Source organism: Schistocerca gregaria, chromosome 2, assembly GCF_023897955.1.
Source record: "Schistocerca gregaria isolate iqSchGreg1 chromosome 2, iqSchGreg1.2, whole genome shotgun sequence".
NCBI classification, from domain to species: Eukaryota; Metazoa; Arthropoda; class Insecta; order Orthoptera; family Acrididae; genus Schistocerca; species Schistocerca gregaria.
This window is the reverse complement of record NC_064921.1, coordinates 102,805,875-102,832,589: the sequence shown is the minus strand read 5'-3', so window position 1 is coordinate 102,832,589 and position 26,715 is coordinate 102,805,875. Positions and strand designations below refer to the sequence as shown.

Below are 26,715 nucleotides of genomic sequence, written 5' to 3'. Positions count from 1 at the left end.
GGACTGCATACGACCAAGGCACACAGGGCCAACACCCGGCATCATGGTGTGGGGAGTGATCTTCTGCACTGGCCGTACACCTCTGGTGATCGTCGAGGGGACACTGAATAGTGCACGGTACATCCAAACCGTCATCGAACCCATCGTTCTACCATTCCCAGACCGGCAAGGGAACTTGCTGTTAAAACAGGACAATGCACGTCCGCATGTATCCCGCGCCACCCAACGTGCTCTAGAAGGTGTAAGTCAACTACCCTGGCCAGCAAGATCTCCGGATCTGTCCCCCATTGAGCATGTTTGGGACTGGATGAAGCGTCGTCTCACGCGGTCTGCACGTCCAGCACGAACGCTGGTCCAACTGAGGCGCCAGGTGGAAATGGCATGGCAAGCCGTTCCACAGGACTACATCCAGCATCTCTACGATCGTCTCCATGGGAGAATAGCAGCCTGCATTGCTGCGAAAGGTGGATATACACTGTACTAGTCCCGACATTGTGCATGCTCTGTTGAATGTGTTTATGTGCCTGTGGTTCTGTCAGTGTGATCATGTGATGTATCTGACCCCAGGAATGTGTAAATAAAGTTTCCCCTTCCTGGGACAATGAATTCACGGTGTTCTTATTTCAATTTCCAGGAGTGTATTTTTAAAACTCCGGAGGTACTTCTGAGTAACCCGTTACTTTTGTCATGTCCTTACAGTTTTTTACTTTTATTTACATTTCAGCCGCAAGCAAATAAGTTGGCAGCTCGTGGTCTAGTGGCCTGCATTGCTGTCTCTAGATCACGGGATCCTAGGTTCGATTCCTGGCCGGGTTGGGGTTTTTCTCTGCACTTGAACTGGGTGTTCGTGCTGTCATCATCATCATTATTCGCGACGTGGCAGGACTGGAAATGGAAAGACTGGGAACTTGTATGGGCGCTGATGACCACGATGTTGAACGCCCCACAAACCATCATCATCACAAGCAAATAACACAGTCAAATCTCAAGTAAAGAAAGAACTGTTTATTAATTGACGAAATAACGAAAATTCAGAAAAATGACGACATTAATGATTGCTTCTTTCCGCCGCGGTGTTTAGAGCACTTAAACACTGTTGACCTCTTCATCACAACGCAAGCGCTCGAACACATCCTGGACGGTGTTTCGGAGAATGTCCTCGGCTGTGGCTGCAGCGTCTTTGCGGGCTCTGCTCGCAGCCCACGTCACGATCTTGGACAACAGCGGGTTCAGCTTCCCCATACCTGTAAGCCGGAGCTTCGGTTCTCCGAGGAAGCTGACCTCCGTGTCCAGAAGAGAGATGCTGCAGGTCTGTTGGCCGACGTCCATGGAGAATTTTACCCTGACCACACTCGTACCCATCTCTCCGTCGATCTTGCCGCTGAGCTTCAGAGGACCTACTTTCAATCTGTATTTGTTGTAACCCAGTTGTATAGTGCGCAGACCAACACCGAAATCCATTACTATATTGTCTCCGTTGCGGAAGACCTTGACGTCACCAACACGTGTGATAGAAGACAGGTCCCTAAACCAGCCTTCGGTTGCGTTAAATGCTAACGTAACACACAGGTAACCGATCCCTTTGCAAGAACTCTTATGGATATCAGGTAACTCAATCTGTCGCTTATCCTGCGAAATTATGTGCGATCTGATCAGGTTCAGGATGAAGTCGGTCATTTGTTGCACGAACTGACTGTTGTTGGTGTCAAAATCTAAAGCTTCGCCTCCAGTACTGGACACTTGGATTTCAGCAGGAGAACGTTTCTCTACCTTCAGATCTGGATGAACTGAGAAGTCTCCAGCGTCCAGTGACAGCTTGAATCGTCTGGGAGATGCGAAGCTGTGATCTGTCTCTCGTAGAGCAGCCAGGTTTTCAGCGGCGTCTGCATTAAGGCAGCTCAGCGACACACTACACAAAATGGCAAACGACACCGTCCAAAGGTTCACTGCAGAAATCATTGTGGTAATCTGGAACAAAAATACGAATCGAAACCTCTGTATTGTACAGAAATAAATGGAACAAGCTTAAAAAAGAACAAATGTTATGCAAGAATTAGCTGTTAACCTAGATCGCATCACATAAAATTAAGATCGTAATAGATCACGTTTGCAGAGAAGTGTGTTCCTACAAGTAGATATAAAATGGAATTAACAGCCAATGTTAACCATAGGTTTCGTCTGCAACTACCCCTTACGTCTTTTTGTTTCTGTTGGTAAATGGCGAGATATTATTGTTATAACAGTACCTATAATTACTCTTAAAGTCTACATAATTATCGATTTTATCATCATCATCCAGTGCTGCATGGAAGTACCCTCTACACTTTCCCACGAGGTACAGCATTCAACCAAACACCTCCTGTTTTTTCCTGTATATTTTCTAACATAATCTACTATCCTTTAATTAGGTCCTCTTATAAAATGCATATTTGAACCATCAATTGTTTACATTTTAAACCCAAACATCTACCGGTGTCCGCCTTCTTTGCTGGGTGGTAACGTACTCGGCTCCCATGCAAGCGGGCCCGGAGATTTTCTCCGCTCGGAGACTGGGTGTTGTGTTGTCCGCATCATCATTTCATCCTCATTACCGACACGCGAGTTGCCCAATGCTGCGTCGACTGAAATAAGATTTGCACTTGGCGGCTGAACTTTCACGGCTGGGGCCTCCCGGCCAAAGATGCCATACGCTCATTTCATTTTTTTCATCTACCGGTTTCGGTCATGGACCATCTTCACGGATGAGAGTTAAATGGTTTAAACCACCATACTGCGTCAGTCATTACTTAAAATATATAATACGTGCCATGAATGTGAATCATTTTAACCCTCATGCGTGAAGATGATTCAAGACCGAAACCTGTAGATATTTGGGTTTAAAATATAAACAGCTGATTATTAAAATACTCATTTTATTCATAACTTAACGGCTGTTAACAGTCTTCTGCCAAAAATGTTTAAAATAGGGTCGTCGTCTGACAAGCGGACCTTAAAGTTTCGGAAATTCAGTTCGGGATGAGACTTCGAGGTTAGTCAAGGATGTCCACACATAAAACATGTAAAGCGCACTAGCCAAAAAATACCGAAAAAATTCCCTCTAAAGTTTTACGAGCAGCTCATAATTGTGCTGAAATGGAGGAGAATCTGCAGCGAATTGACGCATGGTGCAGGGAATGGCAATTGAATCTGAAAGTAGACAAGTGTAATGTGCTGCGAGTACATAGAAAGATAGATCCCTTATTATTTAGCTACAAAATAGCAGGTCAGCAACTGGAAGCCGTTAATTCCATAAATTATCTGGGAGTACCGATTAGGAGTGATTTAAAATGGAATGATCATATAAAGTTGATCGTCGGTGAAGCAGATGCCAGACTGAGATTCATTGGAAGAATCCTAAGGAAATGCAATCCGAAAACAAAGGAAGTAGGTTACAGTACGCTTGTTCGCCCACTGCTTGAATACTGCTCAGAAGTGTGGGATCCGTACCAGATAGGGTTGATAGAAGAGATAGAGAAGATCCAACGGAGAGCAGCGCGCTTCGTTACAGGGTCATTCAGTAATCGCGAAAGCGTTACGGGGATGACAGATAAACTCCAGTGGAAGACTGCAGGAGAGACGCTCAGTAGCTCGGTACGGGCTTTTGTTAAAGTTTCGAGAACATACCTTCACCGAAGAGTCAAGCAGTATATTGCTCCCTCTTGCGTATATCTTGCGAAGAGTCCATGAGGATAAAATCAGAGAGATTAGGGCCCACACAGAAGCATACCGACAATCCTTCTTTCCACGAACAATACGAGACTGGAATAGAAGGGAGAACCGATAGAGGTACTCAGGGTACCCTTCGCCACACACCGTCAGGTGACTTGCAGAGTATGGATGTAGATGTAGATGTAGATATACCTGTCAATTGACGCATTCTGGCAGCACACCGAGTTGGCTCCGCCTGTAATGGACACACTTGCACGCGGGCAATCCACGTTCGATCCTACTTTCACGTACCTTTTAATTTGCTTTTTCACATTGCTTTAAAATGAAAGTTTTTATTAATTATTAATTCTCGTGGTAAACAACCTCATCCTGAATTATATGACGAAATTCTTCAGGATGACCAGAAAGTGATTCCTCCAAAAGGTACTCCTCTTGTTCAATCCTGTGACGTTCATTTTTATAGATAGGTAAAAAGTCTAATAAAGAGTATGTACAAAATTGAACTTATCTGATTGAAAATAATAGAGAAATAAATTCAATAGTGCATCATAAACTGTCATCAACGATTTTTAACGAAATTGTCCAGTCGTTCGTGTAAACACTTGTCCTTTACAGATTGTGCAAGATGTCAAACTATCTTTGTTTTCAATGTTTTTATTAATTATCATTCTGGTGCTTGTATTTAAAACACGAAATTGACAAATGGAAATGGAGAAAAGCCATGTGGCTAGGGCCTCCCGTCGGGTAGACCTTTCGCCTGGTGCAAGTCTTTCGAGTTGAAACCACTACGACGACTTGCGTGTCGATGGGGATGAAATGGTGATGATCAAGACAACACAACACCCAGTCCCTGAGCAGAGAAAATCTCCGACCCAGCCCGGAATCGAGTCCGGGCCATTAGGCATGACATGCCGTCGCGCTGACCACTCAGCTACCAGGGCGGACAACAGACAAATAAAAACGATATTATAAAAAGTTTGTAAAAATAAAAAACCACCTGACATTTTCTCACAGTGGTAATTAAAGTTTTAATTCACCTCCATTAAAATGCATTTGAAATTATTCAACTTTTTAAAAAGACAATATTATTTGTAATTCATATTTTACGTTAATTAGTTGTAACAGTCATTTCATAAATGAAATAAAATTCGTTATCATTAATTGATAATGTTTTAGGTCATTAACTTTATTTAGAAGTTGTTATGATTTTTAAAACAATTAATAAAAAACAAATGAAATGTTACCCGAAGGTAGGATCGAACCTGTAGCGCCCACGTGGCAAGTGAATCCGCTACAGGTACAGCGATTTCGCTACGTAGTTGGTCAGTTGATCGATGTATGAGAGCCCTTTTTCTCGGAATCTTCTGTGTACGACAGTTTAAAATTTTTGTGGGTGGACACCTTGGAGGTATATCACTAACCCCCGAAGCCTCATCCGTGATTTCCCTAATCGCTCGGGCAAAATGACCAAATGGTTCCTTTGAAAGGGCACGGGAAATTTCCTTCTCCATGTTTGATCCTTGTGTCCCGCATCTAATCACTTTGTTTGCGGTACCACTTTAAACTCTAATCTGCCTTATATTTCCTTCCGAGCTAATGATTTTATTATGTATCTCTATTCCTGGCTAAGCAACTGCTAGCTTTCGAATGGATTTCGTCTCACTGCCAGAAGAAAAAACCAGTAATACACACAGACATATCAAAAGCCTAGTTTACGAAATCCTGTTTAGTTTTACAAAATCTAGTTTTATTCTTTGTTTTTTTGTTAACTATCGATTCGGCTCCAATTTCCGTAAATACAGAAAGTCAAATGGTTTTACAACTTCTTTGCTCATTTGTGCCTTACCTTTTTAATGCACTTTACATTATTTTAATGTTACTATAACTGATTTTATAGGCTACTTTCAAATTTGTCCTATCTTCCAATGTTATGCGCAAAATTAAAATGGTTCTAATATGTTCCAGTAATTCGTACCCTCATTTATTTGCTCATGGCTCAACAGCACATTAAAAATTAATAATGTACGTGAAAATGGAGCTTTAGTTTTGTGTGTTTCAACTAGTCTGATGAAGTGCTCTAACATCCCAAAACAATTATATGTATATATTTCGTTTTTTTCCTGATTTTGTAATAGAATTAATTTTTCATATAAGTGAACTTGTAAATTATACTTTTAATTTTTTCTGTGCAATAACACGTATATTCAGTTCGTTGTGATTTATTGGCCTCTGTCAGCATGAAAGTTGTATTCGTAATGTCTTTGGAAGACAGCCAGTTCGTGTACTCCAGTCTGGGCTATTACGGCTCGAACTACTCGATACCGTAAAGGAAGGTGTCGCTCTCGTAAACAATCGTGAGGCGGAATACCATGTTTAGCGGGTACAGCACGGACGCTTTACTTGTTCATATTTTGAGAACCAGCGTTGTCTCACCGTGCTGTGGACCGTTAGTGGACAATGGCAGCAGACGACCAATGCGAGTGTCGTTGGTAATACCACGACATCGCCTGCAGCGTCTCTTCTGGACTTGTGACCATATCAGTTGGACGCAAGACGACTGGAAAACCGTGGCCTGGTCAGATGAGTCCTGCTTTCAGTTGGTAAGAGCTGGTAGTAGGGCTCGAGTGAGGCGCAGACTCCAAGAAGCCGTCCGCTTAGCTGGGTGCTAATGTGCTCGCCTCGCATGCAACTGGGTCCGGGTTCGATTCCCGGCCGGGGTGGAGATTTTCTCCGCTCGGGGACTGGGAGTTGTGTTGTCCTCATCGTCCTTTCATACTAATCACCGACGTGCAAGTCGCCCAATGTGGCGTCGACTCAAATAAGACTTACACTTGGCGGCCGAACTTCCAGAGTTGGTGCCTCCGGGCAAATGATGCCACACGCTCAGTTCATTTCCGAAGAAACCATGGATCCAAGTTGTCAACAACGCAGTGTGAAACCTGGTGGTGGCTCCATAATGGTGCGGGCTGTGTTTACATGGACTGGACTAGATCCCCTTGTCCAACTGAACCAACCATTGACTTGGAACGGTTATGTTCGACTACCCGAAGACCATTTGCAGCCATTCATGGATTTCATGTTCCCAAACAACGAAGGAACTTTTATGTATGGCAATGCGCAATGTCACAGTGCCACAACTATTAGCGACTGGACAGTTCGAGCAAATGATTTGGCCACTCAGGTCGTCCGACGTGAATCCCATCGAACTCTGTGGAACATAATCTAGAGATCAGTTGGTGCAGGAAATCTTTCACCGGCAACACGTTCACTGGCAGCATGGCTCAAAATTTCTGCAGGGGCTTCGTCGAGTTGCTGCATTACGCCGCGCAAAATGAGGTTCTACACGGTATTAGGAGGTATCCAATGTCTTTTGTCACCCCAAAGTGTATCACTGTAATTCACATATGTCAGGTGATACAAACATCGAGACGCATGAAAAACCAGCTTTTACTTGAAACGCAGCCTACTCTAATACCATGTTGCATAATGAGAGTGCTTAGCGACTATCAACAAACGTGAAACGTAGTTTCAAACCTTTTCTAAATTTTTCTCGCTCACATGGTTATCATCTAATATTTAAGTCACTAACTCTTTTGCATTCAGAAGTTTGATGCTGTTTTATACATGGCAGCTCTATTCTGTAAAGAAATGGAGGTTTGCTGGTGTTCTACAATGGATCACTTCAGTGTTTTGTAAGCAGTTTGCTCTGAAAACTACTTGCATTTTCCCCGTATCCTACCAATGAAACGAAGTCTTTCATCTGCTCTGGGCTCATGTGATTATTCAATTTTGTATTTCTAAGAGTTGCTACATCCAGGTATTTGTATTGGTTGAGTTATTCAATCTGCGAATCGCTATAGTCATATCACACTGCGGTTTTGCGCTATGGAGATGAGAGGAAAGAATATCTCTTCGGAAACGTGAAGGACGAATTGAAAATTGATGTGAAAAAAAACCGTAATTTTTACAGCAATCTTTTCTTGTTACAAACCTTTTTCATTATTAATTTCTTTAGCAGTGCAAACGTTTTTCATCTAAAGCACTGACAACCAATTATTTATTGATCATTTTGGTTAGATAACAGCTTTTAGAAAAATATTTTAGAAAACCGTAAAGCTTGATAAACACTCTCATGTGTAATAAACTAAATATAATTAATACAGTCTAATGGCAGATTAAAGGTAAAGTAATAATACATGAATTACTGAATAGAGAAATTACGCAAATAAAATTTAGATAGTGACTACAGAAATAATGTAAGAGTTTTTTTCTAGAGAAGCTGACGACATAGAGGTCGACAAGATACGGGAAGAGGTTAGCCTTTTCCGGCGGTACAATGCCGAACGTGGTCGGAAATATTGTGGTTTTAACTGCCGCTACACAGCTTATCTTTGTTTCGTGGTTATGCTATTCCGTTATCTTTTTGGGTCGACGACGGATTCAGTGAATACTGACGTGAATTTTGTGAAAACAGAACAACAGGAGACTGGAGTAGAAGGGAGAACCGATAGAGGTACTCAAGATATCCTCCGCCACACACCGTCAGGTGGATTGCGGAGTATGGATGTAGATGTACCTGTAGTTTATAGTGCTACAATAACGAAAAGTTTCACACACACACACACACACACACACACACACACACACACACACACACACACTAAAGATAACAATGAAGTCATGTGCCTTTGCGATAATGTTCTTGCTTCTGTCACTGTGTCGCTGCACTGACAGGTCAGACCTTGTCGACCACACTTTCTTGCGACAGTTCGAGAGAGAGATTGAGATCCCGTCACAACATTAACATGAACCTCTACAAGTCTACACTTACTGTACCAGACTCATTATTGTATATATAGAAATTCTTTATATTATAAGCACCTGATGTTATCTGAGCCTACGAGTACATCAAATAAAATATTTACATAAAATGAAACCACTTTAGGTCCACATAACGTACAGAAAAGAGTTCAAAAACAGGATGTTGCATTGCTAGCGAAAGGAATTTTTTGTCTCAGATTAAAATATTCCGTACCAAACATCGGTATAAGGAAGGTGATAGGAACAGTGTAAATAACTATCTTTCCGTTTCCTTATTGGTTTCATTTTCTGTAATGTAAAAATAATATACTCAATGGAAGTGTCATAATTAGCTACAAATGATTTCGTGAATGCTTCACAGGTTAAATCCCACAAGAGTTGCTCAACTGATAATGCCATTTAAAACTTAATTCACCATATATCACAAGCCTTAAATAACAAACTATCGACCATTAGTATTTTGTATGTTGTGTCAAGGGAATTTGAGTGCATAAATCATGACACTCTTTGAGAAAATCTTTTATAGCATTAATGATGTGATAAGCAAATTGTTTGAATCATATTTACCAAAAAGAATGCAAGTTTTGCTGCTGAATGATCCTGCAATTTTTTTTTGACTTGGAATAAAATCTTAGTGACTTGGGAGAAACCACAGTTTAGAAAGATTCAGCTATGGGTCCAGTCCTATTTCTTCCGCAGGTGTATTAGCTTAAGTTTAGATACATCAAGAAGAGGTTGTACTTTTTGCAAATGACATAAGTGATAGTAAACATAAGAAATACTATTTTTCATACAATTGTTAGTCATTGTCTGGAAATGGACACTTCCTAAATAAAAAAAAAGAACACGATACATACATTTCTCAGCTGCAAATAGAACAGTGTCTCTAATGGACATTATGCCTTAATCTTCCTTTCTTTTACGAATAGATAAATGCCAGCAATTAATGTGGTACATAAACAGAGATCAATTACTAATGGGAATGCTCCAAATTTATGGGTGTCAAATTATTGAAAACCTGAACAGAAAGAAACATGTTAGAAAGGAATTCAGTATGCAGCCACAAAATTCTTTGATCATTTGCCCCTTAGAATAAAATATGACATGTAACAAAACAAATTTTCAATCTAAACTGAGATCATTTATTCTGGACAACTCCTTCTATTCGAGAGAAAATGGTTTGATTAAACATCGGTAGCATGTCGAGTGCAGTAGAATAATGTATTTAACTTGTTGTTAAATTAGTGTTTCAGCTGTAATATGAGCAGTGTCGAACACTAATATGCTCATTTTTATTAAACTTACTCTTCTGTGTTACATAATAATCTGTAAATGATCGAGATGCAGTCATACATAGAAATAAATCATAGACAAGGTGTTCGGAAATTCTCATTAAAAACTTCTAGGAATTGTGGGGGGGGGAGTGAGTACATAGTATTTTGAATACACACCCATGCCCGGAGACGCTACAGAGCGTCAAACTTAAAGACGCAGGCGTCTGTAAATGTGTGTGTATACAAACTTTCAAAGATCATTGAGGCAGATAAGGGTTCCTGATTCGGAAATAAACGAGTCGAAAGTTATACGTGAAAATCATTCTGCTACCTCTAACAGTGGAAAAGATATACCGGTACTGTTGTCGGTAAGAAGTCGGATATGAAATTTTTAGAGGTGGTAGTACCGAACAAAACAAGAAAAAAATGTGTATTAAACATGGGTTCTAAAATGCTTTCCTGAGGAGCTATGTCCACTAGTTCATCTTCGCTAGCGTCGAACATATATCCTCTATTGAAGAAGTGCTCATAGCTCCTGAGGAATGCATTTTAGAGCCCATGTTTACTAGACGTTTTTCTTGTTTTGATCCATGCTACCACCTCTGAAAGATGCATACTCTGTACTCTTAGAACAACAGTACCGGTACATGTATTCCACTGAAAGCAGTATACGAACGGTTTTCGCTTATAACTTGCAACTCTTTCGTTTCCGGTACAGGGACCCTAATTTCGAATTGATACGTTTATCTGTCTCCATGATCTCTGAAAGTTTATAACATCATTAAGAAATCACCATGTATGCACATACATTAACGGACGCTGGCGCCTATAACTTCGACGCTCTGTACCGCCGTTGGATGACATTTCCGGACAAGGGTTCGTATTCAGAGTATTTGCACTCACTCCCCTCTACAAGTCCTAGAAGTTTGTAACTGTGGTTTAAAATGGCTCTGAGCACTATGCGACTTAACTTCTGAGGTCATTAGTCGCCTAGAAGTTAGAACTAATTAAACCTAACTAACCTAAGGACGTCACACACATCCAAGCCCGAGGCAGGATTCGAACCTGCGACCGTAGCGGTTCCAGACTGCAGCGCCTAGAACCGCACGGCCACTCCGGCCGGCTGTAGCTGTGGTATATACATCCAATGACTGTTAGCAGTCGTGATTATAGGCATCCGCATGGCGTGCAGCCACGTCTCGATCCCTGAGTCAACAGATGGGGACGTTTGCAAGACAACAACCATCTGCATGAACAGTTCGACGACGTTTGCAGCAGCATGGACTATCAGCTGGGAGACCATGGCTGCAGTTACCCTTGACGGTGCATCATAAACAGGAGCGCCTGCAATGGTGTACTCAACGACGAACCTGGGTGCACGAATGGCAAAATGTCATTTTTTCGGATGAATTCAGATTCTGTTTACAGCATCATGATGGTCGCATCCGTGTTTAGCGACATCGCGGTGAACGCACATTGGAAGCGTGTACTCATCATCGCCATATTGGAGTAACACCCGTCGTCATGGTATGGGGTACCAGTGGTTACACGTCTCGGTCACCTCTTGTTCGCATTTACGGCACTTTGAACAGTGGACGCTACATTTCAGATGTGTTACGACCCGTGGCTCTACTCTTCATTCGATTCCTGCGAAACCCTACATTTCAGTAGGATAATGCACGACCGCATGTTGCAGGTTCTGGACGGGCGTTTGAGTGCTGCCGTGGCCAGCACATACTCCAGATCTCTACCAATTGAAAACGTCTAGTCAATTGTGGCCGAACAACTGGATCACAACACGCCAGTCACTACTCTTGAAGAACTGTGGTATCGTGTTAAAGCTGCATGGGCAGCTGTCTGTACCGTTAAACGGCCAGTGTAGGTGTTTTGTTGGTTTCCTATTTCAGACAAAAGCTTGGAAGCTTACCTCAATGATGCACCGCATGATTCCTTTCCCATCCTTCCGCCGCTGCTCTAATAATCTAAATGATGTCTCATTTGTCTGTAGCTCTAGCAGTTCACGTGGTGATTCTACTCTAGTTGGTTATAATTCTTTGCTTGAAGTAGAAGTCACCACGTTCAGTTTATTTATTCTCGTGTCAGAAACATACGTAGGTGCACAGTTTACATGTCACGCAGTCTTTCACCAAAGTTTGGCCACTTCCGGTCCATTTTCTTTGATGGAGGTCTTCTGCTGTACACGAGACTGGACTCAGACGACACTGCCGCATGTGCTAGACAGTCTGGCCTTCTCCACAATCGCACTTAATGTTGTTTTGTGTACTGTATCCCGATCTTTCCAGATTAAACCTTGATCCATCCACTGCTGATCTCAGCCTATTCAAAGATTTCCAGGTCATCCATTCCTCATCATGCCGTGGAGGCATAGTTTCAGAAACTCTTTTCCAATCAGAGGGGATGCAAGTCTTATCCCTCCAAAGTTGCACCCTGGAATTTTCAGCAACGATAGTAAATATCTTTGATGTTCTAAGGAAACGCTTCCTTGATTTCAATCTCTGCGAATGCAGTTTATGCCCTTATAGGGGATGGGTTTGTTCTTGTTCCACTTTCTTTCATTCCTTATTGGTCGCAATTTTTCTTCGAATGGGAGGTGGTGCTAGTCCTGCAATGTGGTAAAGCCTTTCGACAGTAATAGATTTCAAACAATCTGTTATAATTCTGCAGGTATCGTCGAGAGCTATCTGTTTGGCATGTGATGAATTATACCGAACTGGAGACGTATACTCTGCTGCATAACAGACAATTGCAAGTGCTGAGGTTCGGATGGTTTCAGGTTGACTGCCCCACTGGTCAATTTTCTTAACAGATTGTTCCTGGTGGAATCTTCCGTCTCGTAATTCATGCGGTGTCTGTTGAAAATAAAAGATCTGTCAAGCGTTACTCCTGGGTATTTTGAAGTGTATCAATGTTATAACTAGTGACCATACTATCATCTACTTACGAGTAGGTTCCCTATTTTTGAAATGAAGAGCACACATGCCCAGTCAAAACAGTGACTGTGCACTACACTTTCCGCGTAATTGATAACATATTGACATCTGCTAAATGGTTTGCTTTTATTTCACGGCCAGCTTCGCTCCTTCAGGTCAACTTAAGGTGCAAAAATGTCACAATAGGTACACATGTTTGCAATATAATTTCCAGATATAGTTATGAAATGTGCCAAAATTCCTTGCTGTTCCACGTGACTGGGCAACAAGAACTATTCATATACATTTGGACATCTCTTTGTAGTGATACGATGTAACGTAAAGGGTAGTCAAAATAAAACTGTCCTGGAAAATATTTCCTGCACCTTTAAGATAGGCAGCCACAACGTGTAGTGAATGATGTAAGCTAGATTGGTAATCATAAATCAAAAATGTTTTCAGAATGAGATTTTCACTATGCAGCGCCCGCATCTCGTGGTCTTGCGGTAGCGTTCTCGCTTCCCACGCCCGGGTTCGATTCCCGGCGGGGTCAGGGATTTTTTTCTCTGCCTCGTGATGGCTGGGTGTTGTGTGCTGTCCTTAGGTTAGTTAGTTTTAAGTAGTTCTAAGTTCTAGGGGGCTGATGACCATAGATGTTAAGTCCCATAGTGCTCAGAGCCATTTGAACCACTATGCAGTGGAGTGTGCCCTGATATGAAACTTCCTGGCAGATTAAAACTGTGTAAGGGACCGGGACTCGAAATCGGGACCTTTGCCTTTCGAGGGCAAGTGCTCTACCATCCTTTTTTTTTTGTTGTTGTTCGTCATAGTTCTTTGCATCCGTTCGTGGCGGTCATCACCTGACGCCCGTTGAAGTTCTTTGTTTTGATCCATTCACTCAGTTGTTTTATTACAGAGCGCAGCTGACACTCTGATCGAACACGCTGAGCTACCGTGCCGGCAGAATATAAGCGGTAGCGAGTTTAGAACCCAGGACCGATAAACGCTTTGTTAATTAGTCAGGGATGCTACCTCTACGTCACTCTTAGCAAACTATTTGAGCTACCCAAGCACGACTCACGCCCCTGTTCACAGCTTTACTTCTGCCAGTACCTCGTCTCCTACCTTCCAAACTTTACAGAAGCTCTCCTGCGAACCTTGCAAAACTAGCACTCCTGAAAAAAGGATATTTCGGAGACATGGCTTAGCCACAGCCTGGTGGATGTTTCCACAATGAGGTTTTTACTCTGCAGCGTAGTATGCGCTGATTTGAAACTTCCTGACAGAGGAGCTGATGCTCAAATAGTTATAGGCACTTAAAGCTGGCTAAAGCCGGAAACAAGTTCATCCGAAATTTTTGTCGAAAAATGTAACTGTGTTCCGAAAGGATGGGCTAAACACAGTTGGCGGTAGCGCGTTTTTATGCTGTTAGGAGTAGTTGATCTTGTAGCGAAATTAAATGGCTCTGAGCACTATGCGACTTAACTTCTGAGGTCATCAGACGCCTAGAACTTAGAACTAATTAAACCTAACTAACATAAGGACATCACACACAGCCATGCCCGAGGCAGGATTCGAACCTGCGACCGCAGCGTTCGCTCGGTTCCAGACTGTAGCTCCCAGAACCGCACGGCCACTTCGGCCGGCAGTGAAATTAAAGTAGATAGCTTTTGTTAGTATGGGCAGAGGTCATTCTTGGTAACCGGAATAAAAAAATAATTGGAACTTTTTACCAACCTCCCAATTCAGATGATACAAGTGCTGAAAGATTCATAGAAAACTTGAGTTAATTTCAAACATGTTCCCGACTGATACAATTATAGTTGGTGGCGACTTTAATTTATCCTCGATATGTTGGCGAAAATACATGTTTAAATCCGAAGATAGGCATAGAACATCATCCGAAATTGTGATAAATGCACTCTCTGAAAAGTATTTTGAGCAGTTAGTTCATGAGCCCACAAGAATAGTAAACGATTGTGAAAGCATACTTGACATCTTAGCAACAAATAATCCTAAACCAATAACAAGCATCAAAACCCGAAGAAAGATCCGTTTCCAAAGTCTGGAGAATTGCGCAGGTCGCGCCAATATTCAAGAAAGGCAGTAGGAGTAATCCATTAAATTACAGGCTCATATCACTGAAGTTGACATGCAGCAGGATTTTGGAACATATACTGTATTCGAACATTATGTATTACCTTGACGAGAACGGTCTATTGAGAAACAGTCAACGTGGGTTCAGAAAACATCGTTCTTGTGAAACACAACTAGCTCTTTACTCACACGAAGTGTAGAGTGCTTTTGACAATGGATTTGAAGTTGGTTCCGTATTTGTAGATTTCCAGGAGGCTTTTGACACTGTACCACACAAACTGCTCTTAGTGAAAGTGCGTGCTTATGGAATATCGTCTCAGTTCCGTGACTGGATTCGTGTTTTCCTGTCAGAGAGGTCACAGTTCGTAGCAACAGACGGAATGTCTTCAAGTAAAGCAGAAGTGCTTTCTGGCGTTCCACATGGTAGTGTTATACGCCCTTTGATGTACCTTATCTCTATAAACCATTTAGGAGACAATCTGTGCAGTCGTCTTATGATGTTTGCAGATGACGCTGTAATTTTTCGATTAGTAAAGTCATCAGAAAATCAAAATAAATTGAAAAACGATTTATAAAGGATATCTATATGGTTCAAAACTTTGCAATTGATTGTAAATAAAGAAAAACGTGTGGTCATCCACATGAATGCTAAAAGGAATCCGTTAAACTTCGGTTACTGGATAAATCAATCAAATCTAAAGATAGTAAATCCAACTAAATACCTAGGAATTGTAGTTACGATCAACTTAAATCGAAAGGAATACATAGAAAAAGTTGTGGGGAAGGCTAACCAAAGACCGTTTCATTGGCAGGACGCTTAGAAAATTTAACAATCTTCTAAAGAGACCTCCTACACTACGCTTGTCCGTCCTCTATTAGAACACTACTGCGCGGTGGTGGGATCCTTACCAGATAGCACTGACGGAGTACATCGAGAAAGGTCAATGAAGGCAGCACGTTTTGTATTATCGCGAAATGAAAGAGTCTCACTGAATTGATGCAGAATTTTGGGTGGACGTCATTAAAACAAAGGCGTTTTTCGTTGCGTATGAATCTTCTCACGAAATTTCAATCACCAACTTTCTCTTCCGAATGCGAAAACATTTTGCTGACGCCGACCTTCATAGGGAAAAACGATCATCATAATAAGATAAGGGAAATCAGAGGTACGGAAACACATATGTGTTCGTTTTTTCCGCAGTGCTGTGCGAGATTTTAATAATAGAGAGTTATTGTGAAGGTGGCTCGATGAACACTCTGGCAGGCACTTAAATGTGTTACGTAGAGTATCCATGTGGATATAGATGAACGTTCTTGAAGCGCTGCAACCACAGAAGTTTTGAAGCGAAGTCGACTTTCTGACTCATCCCGAAGGTGTTCCAGTGGATTCAGGTCGGTATTCTGGGCAGGCCATTCCATCTCAGGAATGTTACTGACCACAAACTATTGCTTCACACATGCTGCTGTATGATAGAGTGCATTGTGCTATCATCGTCTGCTGTACACAGTACACGATGATTTAAAATTGACCTATCACAGTGTCACCTCCCAACAGTAAAAAATAATATGTATCATTCACATTTAGTGTAACCTCCCAAAAGTAAAAATAAGTATATAATTATATAACATTCACATTTAGAATACTATTCCGTAACTTTGCAATAATAACGTGACTAACCTCTCAATAAGATTGTGGCTTACTTATAACCTTCAAATAATCGACTGTGAATTTAAAATGGTAAATTTGGACGTCAGCAGTGCTGCGTCATGGCCCTGAAAGATCATTCTGAATAAATTGAAAATTCTTATCTTAATGAAGTCGCCGGATAACGCGTATATATCTGCTCCTATAATAAATTTTTGTGGTACAGCCCAGTGCAATGCTGGCTGCTACATTTGTCATGTCTAAAAAGAAACAATTGATTTTTCTTTACGATAATCGGGATGACCATGGATTGCAGAAATTAGTAAATTCTTTAAATTCAGATGAATGATTGTCGAAACTTAATTTTATAAGAAAGATTATTATTAAAAGATTTTTTAAAACATTTACACGGGACTTGATGTAACAATAGCACAAATTTTTTTGTAACAAACTACATATGCGCGCGGCTGCTTTTACCTTAAACTACATCGCTCATGCCCGATCGGCTCAACCGCCCTACTGCGAGCTACCACTTACTCCTACTTACACTGCTCTTACTGCAGCGAACACTGCTCTCTGGTCTGAGATTCTGTTATAGCTTACATATCGCAGGCAGAGCGTGAGCAATCCATGGAAATTACATCTGCTCGTGTGCGCTAGCAACAAACTCCTTAATCATGGACCTCTTACAACATTTAGCGTTTCCTTAAGCTCAATGAGGAGACTATGCACTAATCTCGAGAAACACCTCCATACCGTATCACCACCTGCTCCGTGCTTCACTGTTGGCATTACACTCGACGGCAGGTAACGTTTTTCAGGGATTCGGAAACCCAAACCCTGCCGTCGAGCTGCCACAAGGCAAAGCGCGATTCATCATACCAAATCAATCGTTTCCAGTTATTCACTGTCAGTGGCGGAGCTACTCACATTGTACTAGCTGAAATGCCGGTGGTACTTTGGAACTCACTAGTGATTTCTTCCACTGATGCCATACGATTTTCTTACAACCACACTTCGCAATGCCCGAATCTCTGTCCTTTCAGTATACGAGGTCTGTGATTGATGCTACGTGTCTTCATTCCACAAATCACGCCACCGACAGTCGACCCAGGCTGCTTTATAAGGGTTGAAATGTCTCTGGGGACTTATGAGTTCCAATGACGAGTGCAAGTTTGAGGCCCTTACCGATCATTCAGCTGTTTACTGCTTCTCTGCTGACAACACGGTACTCCCGATCTCCTCTTATACTGGCGGGTCCGCTTCTCGTGACATCTGGTGATCAATTCAGCTCTGTCCGGACACTTTTGATCAGATAGTGTTTGCTTGGCGTATTCGAAGTCGCGTTCTGTATTAGAGGTACCACCGATCACAAGGGTCAAGTGGCTCACCAACAGTCACCACATTTCAGCCTTAAACAGCACATGTCTTAAGTAGTTGGGATTATTAATTTAAGTGTCGAACTAAATTTACGCGTGGTTACCAATAGTCATTTCGTGTTGGTAAGTAATAATACCTAAAAATACGATACTGTAAGGAAAATTGGAGTATTAAAGGCTACAGGCCGCCATGTCCACCAGGGTATTAAACTGTTTGGCAGAAGGATATTCGTTGAGCATCGTCATCTCGACAGCGCTGGTTTTTCGAGCTTAGCGCTCCTGCGTTTTCGAGGAGTCAGTGTGTAACCGAGAGCCAACCCGCCAGGGTAGCCGAGAGCGGTAATGCGCTGCTTCCTGGCCGCGGGTAGTCGCGCCGGCCCCGGATCGAATCCCCCTGGCGGATTAATGACGAGGGCGGTTTTTAGGCGGTTTTCCACATCCTGATAGGTGAATACCGGTCTGGTCGCCATGTTCCGCCTCAGTTACACGAGTCGCAGACATTTGATAAACGTTCGCACTATCCCATGGCTTACACTAGATGCAGACAGCTGGGGTACACTTCTTCTGTCCCAGGGGGTTTAGGGTAGCGGCAGGAAGGGCATCCAGCCACCCTCTGCAACTAACGTTGTCAAATCAATAGTAACAAGGCCGACCCCGCATTGCAGCGGGAACAAGACCTCAAATACAAAGAAGAAACGTGTAGCCGAGAGCTGTGTAAGGGATGTGTGGTGCGATGGGAAGTAGACAGAATTTCCAGTGAAACGATTTTTGATGTTATGAATCTTAAAAGCGACCGAAATACTTATTCACTTTCCATGTCCGGGATAAAGACATCACACTTTTCCTCTCCGCAATTCCGCAACTTTTGTGCACTTTATGGTGACAGTTAAAAAATATTTCTCGCAAGGGAAACTCCCCATCTCACCCCCTCAGTTTTAGTGATGAGTTGGCTCAGTGGACTGCCCCTCAAAAACTGGGCACAGATGAAGCATGAAAATAGGAAGAAGGTATAACCAACTGTGGAAAAAGAAGCAAAATAAAATCAGTGAACGGTCCAAGCGAAAGATGTGCAACATCGAGCGAGTTGCGAAAATCACGGCGTCGTCGTTGTGTTGTCACGGTGTTGGACTGCAAAGCGGGAGATCCGCGTTCAAATCTCCCCCGTACCCCTTTTTTTCGCAAAATTATGAATTTTCCGTTCGGTCATTGACGTGTCTGTTCTCCTTCTGTAGTCTTGGCAGTTGTCATTCTATAAATTGGTAATGGAATACGAGTCATGTGGTAATTATGGTTACCGTTACATGTGAATGTGATGAATAGTGAGAGCATGCGAAGTGTCGCATAGACCTCTCACAGACATTAAAACAACAAACGTACGGGTGTGAACTATGTTACAAAACAGGAATCCAAGAGCCAAAATTTCCAAAATGGAACGTAAGAGTCATAACATGTGGTTCTTGTGTAGAACAAACAGGAGTACCTCACTGATGTAAACGATCGTTACACCACGACACAGACACATATTTAAATGCAGCTGACAGACACATCAATGACCGGACGGACACTTCATAATTTAGTGACATATATGGGATACGGGGGAGATTTGAACACGGATGTCTCCCTTCGCAGTCCAACACCGTGACCACATGACCACGATACCATGACTGTTTAAATTCGCACGATATTGTACACCTTACATTTGGACGGTTCGCTGTTTTGATTTTGCTCCTTTTCCCACAGTTCAGTACACCTTCTGCCCGTTTTTTTGCTTGATCTCTGTTCAGTTCTTGAGGAACTGTCCAATTGGCCATCTTATCACTAAATCTGAGGAGCGTGCGATGCGAGTTTCCCTTGTGAGTACAGGATCCGTTCATGTTTTGACATACTAGTAAGTGATCAGGTATCTGGACTGCTTCCCAGCTGCATTTGACCTTCTCCTCAAGTCCACGTAGGACCAAATTTTTTCTCTATCTTGAGAGACTCCTGTTCTCAATCTATTAAATATGCTACAAGCAGCGTGGGGTAAGTGGTAAGAGCATCTAATTTTCCCCTTGAAAGTGAAGCCTTGTTGCTTAAGAGCACTTTCTTGCCACTGAAAAAAAGTCGTAACATCTGGCTAGAGTCTTATAGTAGCTTTCGCAGCAAAAGAAAGCTTTTCCTAGTGTGCTTCTTCCGTTCTGTTTCTCACGTCACTATGCTGCTTATGGGTGGGGGTGCAGTGCTGGTCAACAGCACTGTGGTTGGTCTGAGGCACCCTATAACTAAGCGGACTGATTCGTTTAATGCCTCGTCCGCATGCCTGGTGTGATCCGATCCTTGCCAAACTGGTGCTCCACACTCTTCCACAGTGAAACAGTTCCAACACAGATGACGGGATTTTCTTCCCACGGAGAACTTGTCAGCTTGTTCGAGATGATCTTCTTGCTGCAGAATTTACTTTAAAACTCATATAGTGTGTTCTAAACCTTAGAATGATATCCAGGGTAATACCCAGAAATAAATTCCGACAGATGATAAAACGTGGAATTGCGACACGAAGAAAGCATTAATTAAAGGATTCAGGGGGAAGTAACGTAATAAGAAGGTACGGAGGATGTTGCTCAAGTGTTTAACAGTAACAAGAGAAATGGTATTTGTCCTAAACAGTGTCTAATTTAAGATTCTGTACATTTCACGGATATATTCCAAAATGACATTAACAAGAGCGTAGATAGTTTTGGAAAGACAGTGTGAATGGAGAACTAAAATATTATTAGGTTGAAATCAATATCTAATAAAAAGTGACTTTAATTACAGATGTTTTTGGTTTAATTCTTAAATGAACCGAGGAATTTTTGTTGTCCATTAAATTTCAATAAACATACTGCAAACTATGTCAGAAGATAGAAATAGGGTCCTTTGATTGGTACTACCCATACGTCACAGCTATGAACCTGTCATTATTTACCCGTATGTTACTTGTTAGCTCCGAACAAAATGTTTTCCGATGGCCTTAATTGGATTCACAACCGCTAAATAAACATTTTAATTGGAGCGATATGGGGAGACGTCTTACAAGGCTCAACCTTTGGGTCAAAGCGGAGTGAAACAGGCACAGTAAACCGTTTGACAATCTGCCAACTAAACTAGAACGTCTCACAAACAACAGTGGTGTTTCAAATGCAGATAAGGATATTATCCCTAGATATCTCTCTTTACATCACAGATACATTCTTGAATGGTGGTAGCTATTTACTTGTTTCAAAAAATTCGTGGCACTTGGTTGCGTTAGGACAATTTATTAATTTGCTATTGGTTTCGATCGCTGACCATCATCTAGTACGAAAACTTGGTCACTGCAAGACACATGTCAATCATACTGAACCATACAATCGTATTAAGTGTCAGTTTCATATAGAAGAACAATACTTTTCATACATCGACAACCTTCCTCATGTACACAGAAGAGCATTGTAAATGGCCATCTTGTCACAAAAATATGTGGGTAAATTGTTCCAATAACTACCGCATGTTAATTTTTATTGTGAATACAATCTACGAAATTCGTAAATAACTAACTAACTCACCAACAACAGGACCGGATGCTGGCGCTGTGTTTTCTGCCTCTGTGACACCTATCGAACAGCAACGACGTTGCACCTTTACCTCACTGTGCCAGAATGAAGAGGTGAGAGCTGATTTCCGGAGGTACTGACAGGAACCTTCGCCGGAGGATATGAACAGGAAACGGGAAACAGCAGAAGCGCATTGTTTACAGGAAGAGGTCACATTACGGAAAACCTCAGGTGCTTGAGAGCTTGATAAAGTTTCTGCTTCGTAATGTGGAAACGCTTACAAAGATATTTTCAAGGCTTTTGGGCGTGTTCGAGTCATAAATCGTCAGTGTTTCCTACAGCGCTACAACACCCATAATTCCATCGGTTCCATCAGTGTTTACCCTTTAACGAGATGATAAAATGTAAATAAGTCTATAGAGAAAAGAACAGTAATTGATCACGATCGACTTCTGTTCTTTTCTCCATTGTCTATACTCATCGGTCGGTGCGCAGAACGGGATCATATGGATTCCAATCTAATTAATTGAAAAAAGTGTCACAAAGTTTTCGAAGTTCGGAATATCTGTAGAGGTGTTCTTATCGAATCTAAGGGCTAGGAAGAGTAATCGGAATGCACGGGTCTTGACAATTTCTGTCATCTCCGATCACTCTAGCATATCCATTTTGTTGCCTTTTTTCCTGATCACCCTCTTGACATATATCTTGACTGAATAAAATTATGTGAGTTGTTGTGTCTGACACTGTGCCAAGTAGAGTTCCCAACTATGAATTTTCATGATTAGCACAAGTTTTCTAATTTGTACGCGATACTGAGTTCTCAGACGTTTCTGTATCATTGTCCTATACAAATAGATCTTCAGAGGTGTTTAATTTTCAATTTGTACTGCTGTGTAATTTACCTGGGTAGAGTCATCAGTTTTCTGGCTGGTTTGATGCGACCCGCCACGAATTTCTCTCCTGTGCAAACCCCTTCATCTCAGAGTAGCCCTCTCAGCCTACGTCCTCAATTATTTGTTGGATGTATTCCAGTCTCTGCCTTCTCTATATACTTTTTACCCTCTACAGCTCCATCTAATACCATGGAAGTTGTTGCATGATGTCTTAACATATGTCCTATAATCCTGTGCCTTCTTGTTGTCAGTGTTTATCATATGTTCTTTTCCTCGCCCACTCTGCTGAGAACCTTCACCTTCTTATCTGATCAGTCCACCTAATTTTCAGTATTCTTCCGTAGCTCTACATCTCAAATGCTTTGATACTCTTCTGGTTTTCATCCAGTCCATGACTTGCTAACATACAATTTTGTGCTCAAATGTACATTCACAGAAATTTCTTCCTCAAATTATGGACGATGTCTGATACTAGCAGACTTCTCGTGGCCAGGAATGTCCTTTGCCAGTCCTAGTCATCTTTCTACGCCCTCTTTGCTCCTTCTCCAATTCTGATGTTAAGTTTATTGCTATTCTCACGACTGCTACTTCTCATTACTTCCGTTTTTCTTCGATTCGCTCTAGTCCATATTCTGTGCTCACTGCAATGTTCACTCCATTCAACATATCCTGTAAATATTCTTCATTTTCAGTGAGAATAGCAACGTTATCAGCAAATCTTATCATTTCTATCCTTCCACCTTGAATTTTAGTTCTTTTCTAGAACATTCCTTTTATTTTCATCATTGCTACTTCGACGTGTAGATTGAACAGTAGTGGCGAAAGGCTATATCCCTGTCTTACGCCCTTTTTTTCATCCTAGCACTTACCTCTCGGTCTTCCACTATTATTGTTCCTTTCTCGCTTCTCGCTCCCGGGCTCCCGCGTTCGATTCCCGGCGGGGTCAGGGATTTTCTCTGCCTCGTGATGACTGGGTGTTGTGTGATGTCCTTAGGTTAGTTAGGTTTAAGTAGTTCTAAGTTCTAGGGGACTGATGGCCATAGATATTAAGTCCCATAGTGCTCAGAGCCATTTTGTTCCTTTCTGTTCTTGTACGTACTGAATATTACACGTCTTTATTTTTATTTTCATTTTACACGTCTATTTCTCTAGGACCAAATTGAGAATCAAATCTCCATTATGATGGAAAGTATCAGGATATGAACTTACCACACAAAAGTAATAATAAATAAAATAAAATATTATGAATCGTAAAATGAGGGCAAGCTATAAATTTATGTAAATGCAATCAACAATATAACACATGTATCAGCTTAATTTTTCAAGGCAATCCTCGACAGAACAGGAGTGACACAAGGAGAAACTCTTCATATTACGTAAGGAAACGCTTGGATTTCTGCGAAGATTTTTGAATTCTTGTGGCAGCTAACTGAAAATTGCTGCAGCAGAAGACTCCATGCCCTTCTGCACAAGAGTCAAAGAGTTGTGATCCAAATGAAAATTGGATTTCTGCCTACTATTAACTGACTGAAAGTTGATAATTCTTATGAATAAGCACATATTGTTAACAAAAAACTACGTTAAAGAATATCTACACCAATGAACAGAGGTCGACAAGAGTTTCGCGACCTTACATCACTTATGCCCGAACTGCCCATTTCTTAGCCAAAAAAATATCCTTTGAGAATGGGAAGAGCTGCCCCAAAATATAATACTATACTTCATAAGTGAATGAAAACAAGCAAAGTAGACTACTATCACTTACTACAAATAATGTTCTATCAGTAAAAATGGCAGCATTAAGCCTATCAACAAGATCCTGAACAAGGGTTTTCAATGACAGTTAACTATCTGTCTGAACACCTATAATTTTGAACTGTTCAGTCTCAATAATTACATGCCCATTCTGTGTAATTTAAATGCCAAGTTTTGTTGAATTGTGTGTTAGAAACTGTAAAAATTCAGTCTTACTATGATTTAGCGATAGTTTATTTTCTACAAGCTATGAATTTATGTCTTGAACTACACTATCTGAAACAGTGCCGACATTGCACACAACATCCTTTTCTACCAAGATAGTGTCGTCAGGAACCAGAAGTATTTTAGAATCACCCATAATACTAGAAGGCATATCATTTATATAAATAAGGAAGAGGAGTGGCCCCAGCACTGAACCCTGAGGCATCTCCCATTCAACTGTGCCATTCTCAATGTAGTGGAGAATGACCTTTTGCTGTCTGTTATTAAAGTAAGAGGTGAACCAATTACGAGCTACTACCCTATACCACATGGTTCAACTTCTGGAGCCATATTTTGTGATCAAATCCCTCAGTTAAATAAAAAAAGATGCCTCACATTCGAAACCTATTGTTTAATTCATCTGGGTACCTCACAGAGAAAAGAGAATATAGCATTTTCAGCTGTTAAACCACTTCTAAAATTGTTCATTTGATAGAAAATTATGTGAAATAAAATGATCAATTAACCTTCCATATAATGACTTTTCAATAACTTTAGCGAATACTGATGGCATAGAACTAGGTCTAAAATTGTCTACATTATCCCTTTCTCCCTTTTTATAAGCGACTTTACTACTGAGTACTTTAATCGTTCAGGAATCTGACCATTCCTAAAGGAAAAATTACAAACATGGCTAAGTACATAGCTAACATGTGGAGCACAGTTATTTAGTATTCTGTTAGATACTTCATCTTATCCATGAGAGTCCTTAGTCTTCAGTGATTTGATTGTTAACTCAATCTACCTCTTGATAGCACAACGGCGGAGTGTTTCAGATAACAGCCTTGGAAAGCCATTTTTAAAGAGAGTTATGTGATTCTCTGTAGGAATCAAGTTTTTATTTAAATTGGTCGGTTAGACTACTTTTAGAAAGTGACTCCTAAACACAGTACATACACTCCTGGAAATGGAAAAAAGAACACATTGACACCGGTGTGTCAGACACACCATACTTGCTCCGGACACTGCGAGAGGGCTGTACAAGCAATGATCACACGCACGGCACAGCGGACACACCAGGAACCGCGGTGTTGGCCGTCGAATGGCGCTAGCTGCGCAGCATTTGTGCACCGCCGCCGTCAGTGTCAGCCAGCTTGCCGTGGCATACGGAGCTCCATCGCAGTCTTTAACACTGGTAGCATGCCGCGACAGCGTGGACGTGAACCGTATGTGCAGTTGACGAACTTTGAACGAGGGCGTATAGTGGACATGCGGGAGGCCGGGTGGACGTACAGCCGAATTGCTCAACACGTGGGGCGTGAGGTCTCCACAGTACATCGATGTTGTCGCCAGTGGTCGGCGGAAGGTGCACGTGCCCGTCGACCTGGGACCGGACCGCAGCGACGCACGGATGCACGCCGAGACCGTAGGATCCTACGCAGTGCCGTAGGGGACCGCACCGCCACTTCCCAGCAAATTAGGGAAACTGTTGCTCCTGGGGTATCGGCGAGGACCATTCGCAACCGTCTCCATGAAGCTGGGCTACGGTCCCGCACACCGTTAGGCCGTCTTCCGCTCACGCCCCAACATCGTGCAGCCCGCCTCCAGTGGTGTCGCGACAGGCGTGAATGGAGGGACGAATGGAGACGTGTCGTCTTCAGCGATGAGAGTCGCTTCTGCCTTGGTGCCAATGATGGTCGTATGCGTGTTTGGCGCCGTGCAGGTGAGCGCCACAATCAGGACTGCATACGACCGAGGCACACAGGGCCAACACCCGGCATCATGGTGTGGGGAGCGATCTCCTACACTGGCCGTACTCCTCTGGTGATCGTCGAGGGGACATTGAATAGTGCACGGTACATCCAAACCGTCATCGAACCCATCGTTCTACCATTCCTAGACCGGCAAGGGAACTTGCTGTTCCAACAGGACAATGCACGTCCGCATGTATCCCGTGCCACCCAACGTGCTCTAGAAGGTGTAAGTCAACTACCCTGGCCAGCAAGATGTCCGGATCTGTCCCCCTTTGAGCATGTTTGGGACTGGATGAAGCGTCGTCTCACGCGGTCTGCACGTCCAGCACGAACGCTGGTCCAACTGAGGCGCCAGGTGGAAATGGCATGGCAAGCCGTTCCACAGGACTACATCCAGCATCTCTACGATCGTCTCCATGGGAGAATAGCAGCCTGCATTGCTGCGAAAGTTGGATATACACTGTACTAGTGCCGACATTGTGCATGCTCTGTTGCCTGTGTTATGTGCCTGTGGTTCTGTCAGTGTGATCATGTGATGTATCTGACCCCAGGAATGTGTCAATAAAGTTTCCCCTTCCTGGGACAATGAATTCACGGTGTTCTTATTTCAATTTCCAGGAGTGTATATCTGACTTATCAGTTAGTGGAACATTTTTATTAGCTATTTTATTTGCGTACGATGTACTATTTGCCTTCCTAAC

The 26,715-nt window shown here is 42.2% G+C and overlaps 2 protein-coding genes across 2 annotated transcripts in view; both read right to left on the bottom strand.

Annotated features, from left to right (window-relative positions):
* LOC126336439 (uncharacterized) overlaps positions 1–1,850 on the bottom strand; it is a 216,745-nt gene extending 214,895 nt beyond the window's left edge. Inside the window, exon 1 of the mRNA XM_050000137.1 lies at positions 1,771–1,850. The gene's annotated coding sequence lies outside the window, so the exon portion shown is untranslated. The remainder of the gene's footprint in view (positions 1–1,770) is intronic.
* Positions 984–21,530, bottom strand: LOC126336440 (uncharacterized). Its single transcript, XM_050000139.1, has 2 exons — positions 21,421–21,530; positions 984–1,968 (listed from the first exon to the last, which is right to left on the bottom strand). Exon 2 carries the CDS (start codon positions 1,957–1,959, stop codon positions 1,087–1,089), a length of 873 nt encoding a protein of 290 aa, XP_049856096.1. The 5' UTR covers positions 1,960–1,968; positions 21,421–21,530; the 3' UTR covers positions 984–1,086.
* Between the last annotated feature and the right edge of the window lie 5,185 nt (positions 21,531–26,715).